The 15,202-nt window shown below is 40.2% G+C and overlaps 4 protein-coding genes across 5 annotated transcripts in view; 2 read left to right on the top strand and 2 right to left on the bottom strand.

Moving 5' to 3' along the window:
• Positions 1-106: 106 nt before the first annotated feature.
• Positions 107-3,232, bottom strand: LOC144636835 (retinol dehydrogenase 7-like). The gene is made up of 3 exons (XM_078496044.1): positions 2,841-3,232; positions 1,558-1,980; positions 107-1,179 (listed from the first exon to the last, which is right to left on the bottom strand). The coding sequence occupies exons 1-3, from the start codon at positions 3,190-3,192 to the stop codon at positions 956-958; spliced, it is 999 nt and encodes a 332-aa protein (XP_078352170.1). The 5' UTR covers positions 3,193-3,232; the 3' UTR covers positions 107-955.
• On the top strand, positions 2,971-14,152 carry LOC144636848 (UPF0696 protein C11orf68 homolog). Of its 2 annotated transcripts, none has more exons than XM_078496060.1 (4): positions 2,971-3,109; positions 4,119-4,395; positions 4,906-4,942; positions 6,433-6,785. In XM_078496060.1, exons 2-4 carry the CDS (start codon positions 4,134-4,136, stop codon positions 6,749-6,751), a joined length of 618 nt encoding a protein of 205 aa, XP_078352186.1. In that variant the 5' UTR covers positions 2,971-3,109; positions 4,119-4,133; the 3' UTR covers positions 6,752-6,785. The 2 variants fall into 2 exon arrangements, 1 of the variants encoding a protein (XP_078352186.1); XR_013567631.1 differs by lacking the exons at positions 4,119-4,395; positions 4,906-4,942; positions 6,433-6,785 and adding exons at positions 7,855-8,180; positions 11,572-12,973; positions 13,351-14,152 and having other exon boundaries at positions 2,978-3,109.
• The window catches only part of LOC144636854 (uncharacterized), a 148,505-nt gene continuing 146,489 nt past the window's right edge, over positions 13,187-15,202 (bottom strand). Inside the window, exons 3-4 of the mRNA XM_078496066.1 lie at positions 14,209-14,278; positions 13,187-13,737 (exon numbers count right to left, since the gene is read on the bottom strand). Coding sequence (XP_078352192.1) covers positions 13,400-13,737; positions 14,209-14,278 — 408 coding nt within the window. The 3' untranslated portion in view covers positions 13,187-13,399. The remainder of the gene's footprint in view (positions 13,738-14,208; positions 14,279-15,202) is intronic.
• Positions 14,283-15,202, top strand: part of LOC144636852 (uncharacterized) — a 140,866-nt gene continuing 139,946 nt past the window's right edge. Inside the window, exon 1 of the mRNA XM_078496063.1 lies at positions 14,283-14,716. Within this exon, the coding sequence (XP_078352189.1) occupies positions 14,552-14,716 (165 nt within the window). The 5' untranslated portion in view covers positions 14,283-14,551. The remainder of the gene's footprint in view (positions 14,717-15,202) is intronic.

Genomic DNA, 15,202 nt, shown 5'->3' with positions numbered 1-15,202 from the left:
CACTGAGTTCATTTTAAATCGTTCATCAGCTTAAACAGCTTGCCACAGCCATCTCAACCTCCCCCACCTCAAAACCAACAATGTGCTGAAAGTAGGTTGAGAACAGATGTAACTATTAAAAAATCTGTGAGAGGGACTTGTTTATTTTTTCCCCCTTGTGATGTGCAGGGGAGGGGTGCTTATTTCTAGGTGACAAATCAGCTAGCATGTATCAAAAAAGATTTTTAATGTTTTAAAAAAGAAAACAGTCACAACAATAATTACAATCAAATGAATTCAAATGAACAAACCATGGCACAAACCATGACTTTCTTCAGTGTTTTCTGTAGCTTGTTATGAAATAAAGATGCACAAATTAGGTTGGATCAAGAAAGCTTAAAGGGGCTATGTCCTGCAATTTTAAGTTATTATATTTATTTTTGTTAATCAAGAGCTCTAAACTTCAAATAGGCTAGTTTCAAATTACGCTCAACTGATCACAAACAAAGGAATAAAGTCGAGGTTGAATAATTAGAATTTTCTTTTGTTGTATTCCCCTCAACCTCAACTTCACTTCTTTGTTCACGATCAGCAGAGTGTTATTCAAAACTAGCCATTGGCAGAGCAAAAGTCTTTTATTGGCAAAATCACGGCCACATGACAAACAAGGATAATTTTCGAACATAACACTTTCATTCAACTTGATAAAAGTAGTGTTGAGGTTTTTTTAAGTTTACCCAAACGCAATCTACCGGTATTTTAATCTTAAATTTTGCCCATCCATGCCCCTCTTTGGCCTTTCTGTGTTTCTTTTGAGTTCTTCTCCAGTTTTAAGCCGTTATTGTGATATTTCAGTTAATTTTTATGACAATTTGGTCAGTGCCAAAATTGCGTGACATGAGCTCTTAAAACAATAACATTGTGCTGAACACTCTTGCAGGTGTTTACATGATTTACCAATCTCGACTGCCTACCGTTAGTTATGATCAGAAATTCCTTTTGGTTTTGGGAAAGAGAAGTATACTAAATCTTGTATTTCAGATGGTAAAAACGAAAGAGGCTTCCAGAAAATCTTGTGGTCCCATCCTACTTCATATCGCAGCTTAGGCCTGGTGGATGTCACTGCATGACCCATAGCATCAACCACCTTGTAAATATGTGGTGATCTGGTCCACTCCATATCAGCTATCAAAGATTTGGCTAAGATCAAGAAAACAACAGTAAAAAGCTGATCACCCATTTCTGTCTTATTTTGATCGAAGTCACATGACCACAACGCGGTTGGCAGGGGGTGTGTGTCTGCACCCACCCACAGGCCAGAAAGGTCCGCCAAATCGGGGAGTGAGGGTTGAAATGACTCTCAGAATGCAGGAAATGTGGACTTAAACAATTTAATTTTTCAGAATTTTCTGGGGGAGAATACCTAAGACACTCACGCCTCTGGCACTTGCACACACCCATGCAAGATCCTGCCTACAGCCGTGAACTCCAACCATAGATGTTTCCGCACCCCCAATATTTGACTAAGATTTTAAGGAAAAAGGTGCGGCTTATACACGGAACTTTACGGTATATTACCTTTCTCAAAATATTCAATCCCATAACATTCTTTTGTATCGGCATCTAGGTTTTTCCACAGTCGTTCCAGAAACTGGATGTTCTTTTCAACAGAAGTTATGTTTGTTGTAAACCCTCCAGGTTCAATAATGTGAACTTTCAACCCAAAATGCCTCATTTCATTGCGCAGAGCATCCGAAAAGGCCTCTACACCATACTTTGATATGCAATATGCCGCAACACCCGGCGTTGACACTCGTCCTGAAGAGCTGGCAACATTCACAATGCGCCCCTTGGTCTGTTTGAGCAGCGGCAGAAATGCTTTTGTGACTGACACCATCCCCCAGAGGTTAACGTCGACAATTCTCTTCATTTCTTCCACTGTCTGCCATTCTATCAGCCCTGGGTTTGCAATTCCTGCATTATTTACTACTGCCCACAGTCCTGTAATCATAAGAATAAAAAAATCCAAAATTAATTACCAAATATCTTTTAAAATACCATATATTTTAAAGTATTAAAATATAGTTTCTTGTACTTTTTATTTGATGTTAGAGTGATTTCAATTAACCCGTGAAACAATATTTACCAGTTTGTGCGTAATAGTCAAAACTAAACAAAAGAAAACAATGGAACTAATAGTATTTAAAAGTGTAATAACTATTTCATGGGTTAACTGGAATCACTCTATAAAGCACACATGTGTAGTTATCCAAAAATTATCCAAACCTCCCCCACGGAAGGAATTTTTAATATTAGGGACGTCCCCTTCACCCCTGTGGAAATTCCAATTGAGCTTCATGCATTTGTTTTTCCTTAAAGGTTTTGGCCTTTGAGACCCCTCCGACCCCCAGGAATTTCCAATCCTTTCTGTGGCAGGAGTGTGGACATTTTCTTGAAACATCATCATCCTCATCCTCGTCGTCGCCATCATCATCATCATCATCATTATTTTTATTATTGATTTTTACTGATAACTCTTAATTTGAATTTGTACAATCCTTGACTGCTATTTGTTCTTGGTAACAATCAAAGGCAGTTCTCAAAATCTTACTTCAGAAAATTATAACCAAACATGATAAAATTTTGTCTTTCTTCTGATACATATCAATTTGTTTTAAAGATCAAACCTGTCTATAAAAAAATAAAGGTAATCAAGGTTCAGTCCAAAAAATGAAAAAAAAAAGCAACATGGCTCATGAAGTCCTTCCCTTCCAAACAGCCTCTTAGAAGGCATCCCCCACCCCCTCTTCCCCCCTTTATCCCCCCCCTCCCTCCGAAACAAATCGATTCACAGACAGTACCTTGGGAAGGGAGGTTTGACTTCACAAGTTCCAAAGCATTCTGCACTTCATTAGACTCGGCAACATCAAGTTTTAACGTCCTCAGTTCTTGAGAACATTCATTTTTCAGCTTCGCTTCTCCTTCAGATGTGAGACAAGCGGCAAACACTCGCAAACCCTGAGCATCTAACTTCTTCGCCAGCTCGTAACCGAAACCACTGTCACATCCCGTGATAAGCACGGCTTTCTTCTCCAGATCCGACACACGAACATCACACAAGAAATTAAAGGTAATGTACAATGTTAGTACAAGAACAATTAGTAACAAGACGCCTTGAAAGGAAAATAGAACGGTTAGTAAGTCACCAAACATGGCGGATCACGAAGGACCAATATCTGCAATATTCAGTCTACGAAGATTGCGACTATTGAGTCACGCAATTGTTGATATTGAGTCACATTGTTGATATTGGGTCACGCAATTTAGTAGTCACCCTGCATCATGTATATAAATAAATGCACCTGCGAGCGAAAAATGTTAAAGTTTCAATAGGTCATTGATTGAAAATTCCTTTTTATAAAATGTTAGAATTAAGGTGCGGTCGAAATACACATAAAATCACCAGAAAGTGAAGGGAAAAAGCTCTTTAATGTTTAATCACACTGAGTGTCGAAAGAAGTAATTAGCGTTTGTTCTGGTTTTGCATCTTCAACGCTTAGTGATTGATTTAAAAAACTCGCGTCACTTTCTGAGCGATAAATGACATACCGTAGAATTCCGGTTATAAGCCCCCCCGGTTATAAGCCCCCCCGGTTATAGGCCCATCATCCTGGAAACAAAAAAATACATCCGGTTATAAGCCCCCCCGGATATAAGCCCCCCTCTACCAGATGACAGTACTGAATAGGGCTAAATGTTGCTTTATTATGTGTTTTTAACTTAAAAACGTATTTCCATGAACACTCCCGTGGCTCGTTTTGAAACGTTTTTTTCATTCCGCTTATAAGCCCTCCCGGATATAAGCCCCTCCGCTTATAAGCCCATCCAAAACCCCTTACGAAGTTGTATAAGCCCAGGGCTTATAACCGGAATTCTACGGTATTTTGTTATTATAAATGAAACCTATCGTGACCCACTCTAGCCTGCAGAACCGCGTGTTCTGCAGGCTAGACCCACTCGCACGCGTTTTCCCGCGCTTCGCACCCGCTGCACCCGCTTCGAATTTTGATTGGTTGATTGGATTGTCGGTGTCCCTTGTGATTGGCCAGAGTGATTGCTTCTTTGGTTTTGGTAAACAGTGTCGATCGCAAACTATGGCTTCACAACAGTCCAGTGGAATGGAAGGAGAGTGGATAGTTTTTAAAGGAGATGTCTCCCTCGACGATTTTCTTAGAAGAAACCGATCTTCTTTGATCAAGAAGTCCCGCCATCCGTGGATTTCTGTTCGTAATCCCCAACGTCCTACCCGGAAGATTCCCGATCGAGATTCGCTACTTAAAGAATGGGAAGAAACTAGCAAGAGAAATCCCAGGAGGATTACTGCCGATTTTGTTCGGGATTTAGCGGGGAAATATGCTTACCGTATTTACTCGAATAAGCGCCGCCCGCGAATAAGCGCCGCCCTCGAATAAGCGCCGCATTTGGAACAAAAAACTTAATAAGCGCCGCAGTCCCGATGCGGCGCTCATTCGAAGTATTCCTTTTAACTTAAAACAGCACTACAAAGCAACTCTAAAACAAACTTGGACATTCTTTCTATCAAAAACGATGTTTTGAAGTTCAAAGTGACTGTTTTACCGCTCGTTCATTAGTTTTCTATCCAACATTCTTACAATACGTAGTGCTGTAAATGTTGTAATGACCGCGAACTTTTCCAAGACAGCTAGCGCCACATCTCTATTCAGCAAAAGACGAATACTGACAATCAAAAGACGCTATTTTCAATTACTGTAAAAAGATGAGATTCGCTGTGGTGTCCAAATTTTAAATAAGCGCAGCCCTCAAATAAGCGCCGCCCTCGAATAAGCGCCGCACTTGAGGCGCGAAAAATTTAATAAGCGCCGCGGCGCTTATTCGAGTAAATACGGTACACGTCAGGAAAATGGTTAATCTACTCTACAAGGTAAAAAAAGAACATTATATATGACAGATTTTCAGTTTTGTCTTTCAAACTGGCCGTAATTGCCACGCCTTATGTAATATTACTAACTTTGGAGTAAATATTATTCACGCAATGGGGGTTCAGTCTCTATAAAAACACCCACCAACTCACAGCGGAGCAAATTGGGTGTCGCAAAAATATAGAAAAAAAAGAGAAACTAAGGTTTTAGATTATAATCATGCAATTCCTTCAAGCCGGGAACCCAAATATTCTTGTTTGCCAGACCTTCATATAAAGCTTACATTTCTTTAAATTTTTAATAGTTCTGAAAAATTACTGGTGCATAAAGTCAATTATTCATAAGTTAATGTAAACATTTTCCCTGTCGCGGTCAAAAACAAGGAGGTGGCAACTTTCATATTTCGAGCAACTTTTTCCCCTTTGAGCAATTTTTTCCTTTCGAGCAACTTGCATTTTAAGCAATTTCAACACCGAAGATCCCCGAAATTGCTGGAGTGTTGTCCGAAGGCCATACGAACGTTTCCGATATTAACGAAGTTTGCCGGAGAAATTCGTGGAACACCCAAAGACGTTTCGACTTTCGACTCATTCATCATCAAAACATTTAATAATTAGTCAGCAAACATGACGTCATCGATATCTTCACGATTTTTCTTAGTGAAAGACTTCTGTTGCAGGAAATTGCATGAATATTTGGAGGAAATTTTCTTGATAAAAAGCAGCGTTTTGGATTTTGGGGCAACTTTCGAGCACCTTATTCAGAAATTTCGAGCAACTTTTTGAATAATTTCGAGCAACTTGTGGAAAGCCCTAGTGGTAAACCTCTTTTTTGTGAGCAATGAATTGACCATTTTCTGGCACCAACTCAGGTGAAAAAACGGGGATCTTTTCGCACAAAACGTAAACTGGTCGTCACACGTAATAACGCGAAAAAAAATCACGAACTAGTAAAATCGTGATATGATGATTTCCGTGAAACGCCTGTGAAGCTGGAAACCCCAGTGGCAACCTCGTTCCCAGGGCCTCTCACATCTCTCCTTTTCCTCCCTCCTCGCCGCTCCGCGACGACAAGGGAGGAAAAGGAGAGAAGCCCTGGGAACGAGGTTGCCCCAGTGGCCCCACCCCTACTCCTCCTCCCCGTCCACCCTCCCTTGGCACTAGTGACCTTACATAGGTCGGGAAAGTGTAAGAGAAAACGAGAAAAATTGCCAAAACCGAGGCAAGGGGAACACCACCAGAAAGGTTTGGCTCAACCTGCCATGGATCATAAGAAGGACGAAAGAAAAGTGCGGACCGCTTTGCGATTTTTGTTCGGTCTTCCCTTGTTCCAGTGCAGTGGCAAAAGTGATCGCTTGTGATTATGTTCTATTTCGCTGCATACCAAAATTGTCAGGTTCTATTCTTCAAACTTAATTGAATTCTAATTTTCACATACTGAAAAATACCTTGTAACAAAATGCTTTTTTCAAAAAAAATTCTTTTCGCTTTAGCGCTCGTATTGATGCAATATGGACGTCTGTCGCCAAAGCAGTGGTCAGCGGCAGCCTTGGCTTTGCAGCCAAGGTCAGCACACGTGAACCTGAAGAAAAGACACATGTCATTTGCGTGTACACAGAGGATTTCACCAATGAAGAGCAAGTACGGGCTGTCGAGAAAGGTCTCAGAGAAGTAGGAATTATTACTGCGATGTCTTACAAACCAGATGTGTACACAACATTGGGAATTTACCGCAAGAATCCGTGGGGACTGAAACCTACAATCTACACAAGCCACCCAGAAACTGCGAGTGATAAAAAATGGTGGCGATGATATAATCTTTTGTAAAAAATAAAGCTGTTATCCCGGGGGAGGTACTCAAAAAAGTATAAAAGGTACCCCTTTTGTATACCTTTTATTGCAAAAAGGCACCCCTTTCATATACCTACACGACATCACATTTACCTAAAACGGGAAGTTTTCTTGTTATTTTTATGTAGTGCTTAATAAATTAAAAGTTGCGTCTTCTCGAAATATATGATATAAAGGCCTTTTAAAATAACATGGCAGATTTCCCTACCCTTTCATATACCTAAACTTGTGAAATCCCTACCCTTTTATATACCTGGAGCCTGAAAAAGGTACACCTTTTTGGGCGAAGCCTCCCCGTATAGGCCATTATAGGGAGTACCCCCCCCCCCGGGGGGGCTGTTATCCCCAAGGGGTACTCCAGTCCTGCAAAAATAGGCCTTTTGGATGACGAGACGGCTATGGGGACGAGAATGATAACAACTATGAATGATTTGTTCTTTATCCGCATAGCTCATGTGAGAGCTCCCTGTGATTATGCCGCTCATTGTCCGGCGTGGATAAGATAGGGCAAAAGATTGTGGCCGAGGCAATGAGCGACTGGGTGAGGTAGCTGTGTATTACGTCGCCGAAGGGAAGGTGGGAGGGTCGAAAATTCGCCCGGACTTCCCGGCTTGCGCATCTCTTTCGAAATGTCCCGAAACTAAGCAAAGGGATCTTTAAATACGGCGATTGTGCACGTGGTGATTAAGCATTACCTAACGCAACCATCTACAAACAAACGGGGTTATGTAATCCACGCACTTCTGAATTCCGCGTCATAATTATGAATGAGAATAGCATTCATGTTGACTCGTACTAAAGCGATTTCCATTTGAGTGTCGAAAGTAATTAGCGTTTGTTCTGGTTTTGCATCTTCTACGCTTTGTGATTGTATTTTGTTAATTGTGATCCACTCTCACACGTTTTCCCGCGCTTTGCACCCGCCACATGTACTTATTTACTTCGAGCTTTGATTGGTTGATTGGATTGTCGGTGCCCCTTCTGATTGGCCAGAGTGATTACTACTTTGGTTTTGGTAGAATAAGAAATTGACATCAATACAAATACAAATTTGCATTTTACAGCGTCATTTAACCCGTCAATTGCCATCTATGGCTTCACAACAGTCCAGTGAAATCGAAGGAGACTGGATAGTTTTCAAAGGAGATGTTTCCCTCGACGTATTTCTTAGAAGAAACCGATCATCTTTGATCGAGAAGTCCCGCCATCCATGGATTGTCGTTGAAAACCCTCAAAGCCCTCCTCGGAAGACTCCCGATGAAGATTCGTTACTTCGGGAATGGGAAGAAACTAGCAAAAGCAATCCCAAGAAGATTACTGCTGATTTTGTTCGGGATTTAGCGGTGAAGTATGCTTACAAGTCAGGAAAATGGTGTATCTACTCTACAAGGTAAAACGAAAACAACAACTTATTTATGACAGATATTCAGTTTCGCGGGGGACACCATAGGTTTATTTTTAAAAAGCGTATATAATCGAAATGCAACGACTGATATCAACAAGTTTAACGAGATATTCGTGACTGGATAAAATATGGTCGCGTGATTTGAAGTGTTTACGTGTGGTACGGACACTGTGAACAAAATGTTACTCAAACGTAACGTGCAAATGAATGGGCTCTGAAAAATAGATATCCTTGTTTCTGTGATTTATAAAAGAAAGAGAAATGTGGGAACTCTTTAGTAATTTGAACTTGAATTTCTCTGAGTAAGAGATTACTTCTCGTTCGCATTTTTCTTTAATGACTTTTGATAACGAAATTTAAAGTAAATCATATCGTAAAACAGGAAACGAATGCATGGAAATTCATAAACAAACGTGTTCTTTTGTTCTTTTCTGATCTCAACATTAAAGCGTGGAATATAATTATCATAATTACCATAATTACATCTCTCCCTTAACACGCGTGTTTTGGTCGTGACACATTCGGAAGTCTCAAAATTTGGATACTTCGACAATTTTGAGTCCAAGAATTCAGCGCAGATATAGAACTTCATGAGCTGGCACTGCAGGGAGGTAAATTAAGAATACTGTAGTGTGTCATAATTACTGCTGATTTTGTTCGAGATTTAGCGGTGAAATATGGTTAATCTACTCTGCAAGGTAAAACGAAAACAGCAACTTATTTATGACAGATATTCAGTAGGCTTATTCAAAGCTTATGCACGAAGTGCAGTGACTGATATTAACAAGTTTAACGAGATATTCTTGACTGAATAAAAATATGGGCGTGTGATTTACTCAAAAGTGTGATTTACTCAAAAGTAACGTCCAATGAATGGGCTCTGAACAACAGATATCCTTGTTTCTGTGATAAAATAAAATAAATTACTTTTATTTAGACACGGTAAGGATTTTATAGCTTTAAAAAGCTATAAGCTTGTGGGGGCGTGTATTCCCGATCGAATTGGAATTTGGAAGTGTTGGTTTTTGTGGAGGGAGAAAAACCGGAGACTCGGAGAAAAACCCTCGGAGCAAGGACGAGAATCAACAACAAACTCAACCCACATATGACACCGGGCCGGAATCGAACCCGGGCCAAATTGGTGGGTATTTGAACAGAAACTTAGCTAAGTTCAAATGACCGGCCTTTGCCTGGTCTCTAGGCCTAGACACAAAAAGCCGAATATTTTTTAGGATTTTTAGAGCATCACGAGATTTTTAGAAAATTTTGGGGATTTTTAGAAAAAAATGGGATTTGTGGGGGATTTTCAGATGATTTAAAGAAAAAATTGTTCTATTTTCTTTACCGCTTTATTTAAAATTCCTATGAAATGATATTTTTGTCCCATTGTTTTCTAATAAGTGACTGCTAGACTGCAATCCAATTGTGCAGCGTTGTTTTCTATTCTTAATGCACCCCAAGTAAGTTTCAAACATATGGCTGAGCATAGTTAATAGAGGGAAATGGTTAGGAAGGCTGGCAAAGTTCTTTGTTGTATGTTTTTGTTGGCTATTTTGGGGGTTGACCCTGCACAAAACCTGACAAAATACAATAGGTGGTTACGTGTGTTCATGTAACTAACCAATAAAAACATTGCGATTACGTAATTCATGCATAGTGTACAGTGAGCGGAAAACAAAAGATGTGCAGGGTCGTGGACCTTCCAACATAAATCTTGGCCTCTTTGTTTGCTCCTTTGATGTTTGCCGGGCTTCGTAACCATTTCCCTCTATTAACTATGGGCTGAGCCAGCAGAGGAGCCAGTGAAGCTATTTCTATTGAAGATGCGCCCAGTGTCACTCGAGAAAGACAGAAAAGTTTGGGATATTTAGGGATTTTTAGCAAATTTTGGGGATATTTAGAAAATTTTTGAGGGATTTTTAGGGAAAAAACTGGGAATTTCGGGATAGATTTTTGAGCACTTTTCGGGATATTTGTGTCTAGGCCTACTGGTCTCCCCCACAGCGGCTTCACATTGATAGATGCGTAAACTATACCTGGAACGTTTGACTCAGCCTGTAATGGCGGCACAAAAGATTAACAGATAAACGGTACATGGGTTCACAAGGAGGGCTGTCCTAAAGATCAGCCTGAAAGATGCTCGAAATTTCCCAAAAGGTTGCTTGAAATTTCTTAAAAAGTCATTCCAAATCCAAAATGTGCTCGAAAATTGCTCCAAAAGATTCAAAACGTTGCTTTTGAAAAAGGAGAATTTTCCAGATAGATGCTGAATGATCCAAAAGTCGAAGCATCTTCTGACCTTTCTCGGAAATCTTCGGCAAATTTTGTTAATCCTTATAAGCAAAGGTTTTGATATACATAGGCAAGTAAAAATAAACTATAATAACTTAATATTTACATTTAGGTTAATACTATTTACATTTAGGTTGTTACTTTATTAACCTAAATGTAAATATTAAGTTACTGCTGAAGATTAATTGTCTCAGTCTCGGTTCCAGACCCCTTTCATAACAATATATAAATAGTTGCCAAAATTTTAACGGTCTTACTTTTGAAAATGTATGTAGCTTAGCATACGAAACGTCAAGTTTATAAAAATGCGATTTTTCATAATGTTTATCACCGCTGTTTGTGTTATATATTTGCGTGACATTGCGTATTTTATTATGTTAATCTTAAGGGACGGACCATTATTTTTTGGAGGGGGGGGGGGATGAAAAATATTGAAAAAAATTGTTTGCAGGGCCTGGAAAGACAAAATAAATTGTTTGCAAACACGATATGTATAACAAAAAATAGTAAGAATTTCGAAAAAAATGTTTGCAGAGGTGCATAAACTAAAAAGTTTGCAGAGGAATATTTTTCACCCCCCCCCCCCCCTCCAAGAAAATAATGGTCCGTCCCTAAGCGAACATTTTTTTTTGACAGTTTACTCTTTTCATTTTTTTTTTGTTAACTTGATAATGGAGTCATGACAGGTCATGACGACTCCGAAACGTCGTTTGTTATCATCGTTTATTTTTACTTGCCTAATTTTGTTAATCATCGGCGAAGTATGAAAAAGGCTTCAATCTTGAAATTGCAAAAAGTTGCTCGGAAGATGAAAAGTTGCTCAAAAGTTGCCGAGCATCTTAAGGACAGCCGTAGTCTCGAGAAGAAAGCAAGTAAGGTCGGATTGCTTTGCGATTTTTGTTCAGTCTTCTCTTGATCCAATGCAAGGATTAAACAAAAGCAATTGCTTGTAAATTTGTGTCAGTACCCTGGATACCTTATTGTCAGGTTCTGTTCTTCAAACAAAATTTAATTCCCATTTAAACATACTGAAAAACACCTTGTTGCATAATGCTTTTTTCAAAACAATTTATATTTGCTTTAGCGCCCGTATTGATGCAATATGGACGTCTGTCGCCAAAGCAGTGGTCAGCGGCACCCTTGGCTTTGCTGCCAAGGTTAGCACACGTGACCCTGAAAAGAAGACACATGTCATTTGCGTGTACACAGAGGATTTCACCAATGAAGAGCAAGTACGGGCTGTCGAGAAAGGTCTCAGAGAAGTAGGAATTACCACTGCGATGTCTTACAAACCAGATGTTTACACAACATTGGGAATTTACCGCAAGAATCCGTGGGGACTGAGAGAGAAAATCTACACAAGCCAACCAGAAAGTGATAAAAAGTGGTGGCGGTGATATTATTTTTTCAAGAAATAAAGCTGTTATCCCCAGGGGGGTACTCCAGTCCTGCAAAAATAGGTCTTTTGCATGATGACGTCATACGTTCAAAATTCACCACCAAGCCTCGTTTACGTGAATTATTCTCAAACGTTTGGCACCTTCATGCAGTTTTCTTCATCTTTGATGCTTTGGAAATGATAAAATTTGCAGCACTTCGAAAGAAAGGTTTGGTGGTAAAACCAGCCAGCATTTATAAGGGTTTTTCAGGATAGGTGATCGCCGCTGTTCTTGAACCCTGACCCTATTCAAGCGTAGAAAATCGAAAATTGATACTCTTTTCAAGGTGCACTTGCACCCCAGTCAAGGGGAAAAAGACGGCTAAAAATTGTGTGAACTAGCCTGGAAAGTTTAACGGGAAGCTCCCATTTTAACAAACCGTATCCTTTCTCGCTTAGCTGGACGCCTACGCACTGTAATTTAAAGTAAACTTATTTAAGAATCTCACCAGGATTAGGAACATATCGCCAAAAAAGGAAAAAATATACCCTTTTTCAGGACTGGCAACCGCAAAAACCATAAACCAAATGCAAGGCTGATCAGACAGCTAAACAGGCTAAATAATTTTTTAAGCTGTCCAATCAGCCTTGCAGTTGGTTTATCGTTTTACTTTTTGCTTATCCTGACCTACGCCAAGATCCGGCTTCACTTCGCTGCTGTTTGTACAAGTGGTCCTTGCATTATTTGGTACCTTATCCAAAAACTATACCCTATCCTGCGCGCGGCACATACCTATATAGACATATGAGAGTATCCCAGGTGATCAGTGGGAGTGTTGTTAGGTTTTCTAGATATTTTCTGTGGCCTTGCTCTTAAATTAAGCGCACGCGGGTTAACAGACAGCACGAGAGCACATTGTGTTGACGTTTGTTGACGTAGTTAATAATTCTCAAATTAGACTTGTTCCGTTTGTTTTACGTTGTCATCGGCTGTTCACTCCGGGTAACGAAGGAATAACGAGCGATTATCGATTACTATTACCCAGAGAAGAATACCGCAAAATACTTCGCGTACGCTGTCGCGTATAAGAAACCTCAGTGGAACTTGGTTAGTATGACGGCATAATTTGCCGCATATAAAGTACTTACTGAAAATTTTTAGCGTTATAGCTTAGTGTCTAGTAGCGCTTTGCACTAGACACAAAAACCGCTGGTAAACGGTAATCTTCAGTTGTACTGAGGAAGGTTTTTTTAAAAAAGCGTAATATCGGCAAAACCGTTTCCCTTTTTTTATAGACAGTAATCCAGAGTTAAAGCACCATCCTTTTTTTTTATTTTAAACTTATTTTACTGAGAATTACAGCGATCAAACAAACTGAGACGATGAGACGATTTTGGTAGTAAATGTCTTCTACGTCTTCTACAAATCAATATAAACATAACTAGTCAAAAACCCGAGTTTATATCCCTTAATTAAATAATTAGGACGTGGTGCGCCGAGTTTGGATTGTTTTGAAGTCTCAACGAATGAGGCTCAAATCAAAAACGCGCCAAAGTAGCTGTGGACGGCATCCATATAGACTGTGATGGGTACATACCCAGAATACACATCCAACGAAATGGCGTCTCCAGCCTTGAGGTTAAACACCCCGCCTGTTGACATAGTGCCATGGCTTCCTCCTGCGCTCGGTGACTGGATCATGGTAACGACATTGTTGTTCACACGAATATGGATTCTTCCAGTGGAATGATAGTAGAATTGCGCGTAGATGTAGTACCGACCAGGGGTAGGCACAGTCAGTTTTCCGTCGTTGTACATCATACCGCCTGCAAGATGACTGTATGGCGCACTAACAGACCAGTCCTTTATCACTGAAATTAAATAATGCAGTGCTTCATTGATTTAAAACAAATGACAATATTTGCCTAAAAAAACAACTATCGCATTCCATTATCAGACTTTCTTAAAGTCCTTCGACGCGTGGTTTAGATATGTCATGTACTTCGTCAATCGCGGTCGTCGCTTCGCGACGCTTTTCTAAAGTTCGAAACTGTTGACCTTATCCTGTTGTTGTTGTTGTTATTAAGAATTGACTAAACGTATTCTATAATACGCCAAGTCTACGTGTAGCCCCACCCCATGTAGGCTACAATACACTTGATCGCCCCCTTCCCCCCAACTGTGGTTAAGAATCATAGAAATGTATTCGCAATCATTATTTAGATGTTTGTAGCTAGGATCGGTAGTTTATACATTTATAAAAATAAAAAGCAATTTCAGGAAAAAGTTAGAGTAATAAGAGATTTAATTCTTTATCAAACCAACGAAAATAAATAAAATACCGTGGCCTTTTGGGTAGGTGATAGCTTGTTTTTTGGCAGCCTCGATGTGAGCAGATGGTTTGTGACAACCCTATATTGAGATTAAAAAAAAGAAAGAAAGGAAATCAATATTGCCAGTTATGACTTTGTTGCTTATATCCTATTCTCAGTGCTCGCTCGCGCAACACAGGCCTCTACTCTGGCCAATGACTAGCGAGATTATTAATTCAGGCGTGTGTTTGGTTATCTCCCTTGGGAGTGGCTTTCTGTATATAATAAACACGTGTGCAGATGAATCTGTCCAGTTTAGCAGCAAGCGCGGAAGAATTTTGGATTCCTGTTCATCTGTTTTTAATCCTGCAACATGGCCGATGAAGTCCATCCTTTGCCAGTTGTGGTTTTGCCCGCGGATGTTCCCGAGGCGCCGCCTGTTGCTGTTCCTGCCGCTGTTCCTGCTGCTGTTCCTGCTCCTGTGGGCGAAGAAAACCCGGCTAACGCTGCTGTCGCTGCTCCAGCTGCTCCACAAGAGGTAAATTTGTTTCTCTGCTCATTAGTTAGTTTCGGCAAGGTTTACACGTGTACAGTTTTCTTAGTCGTTTTTTCTTATGTCGCTATTTTAGTCGGTTGGGGCCGACTTGGAATTAAGCTAATTTTAAGTTTCCTTCGTTTGGTCGGCGGCTGTTAAATTTTGCTGTTGTGCCAGTCATGTCTTTATGTCAACACGTATCATGCCGCAACTAAAATGCCATTTGCTCTGTTGCCGCCAAGGGAAATTATTTTTACGTGCCTGTTTGGCTGGTCTCGTTACTGTAAGCCGACTTTATTTTACTCGCCTTGTTTTGTTTCGCACAAGTTCGGTTGTGGCCGAGAGGAATTTATCTCACAAGCTCGGTTGTGGCCGAGAGGAATTATCTCACAAGCTCGGTTGTGGCCGAGAGGAATTATCTCACAAGCTCGGTTGTGGCCAAGAGGAATTATCTCACAAGCTCGGTTGTGGCCGAGAGGAATTTATTTT

This window comes from Oculina patagonica, chromosome 13 (assembly GCF_052425735.1).
Source record: "Oculina patagonica isolate OP01 chromosome 13, crgOcupat, whole genome shotgun sequence".
Lineage (NCBI taxonomy): Eukaryota > Metazoa > Cnidaria > Anthozoa > Scleractinia > Oculinidae > Oculina > Oculina patagonica.
This window is presented reverse-complemented; position numbering and strand designations above follow the sequence as displayed.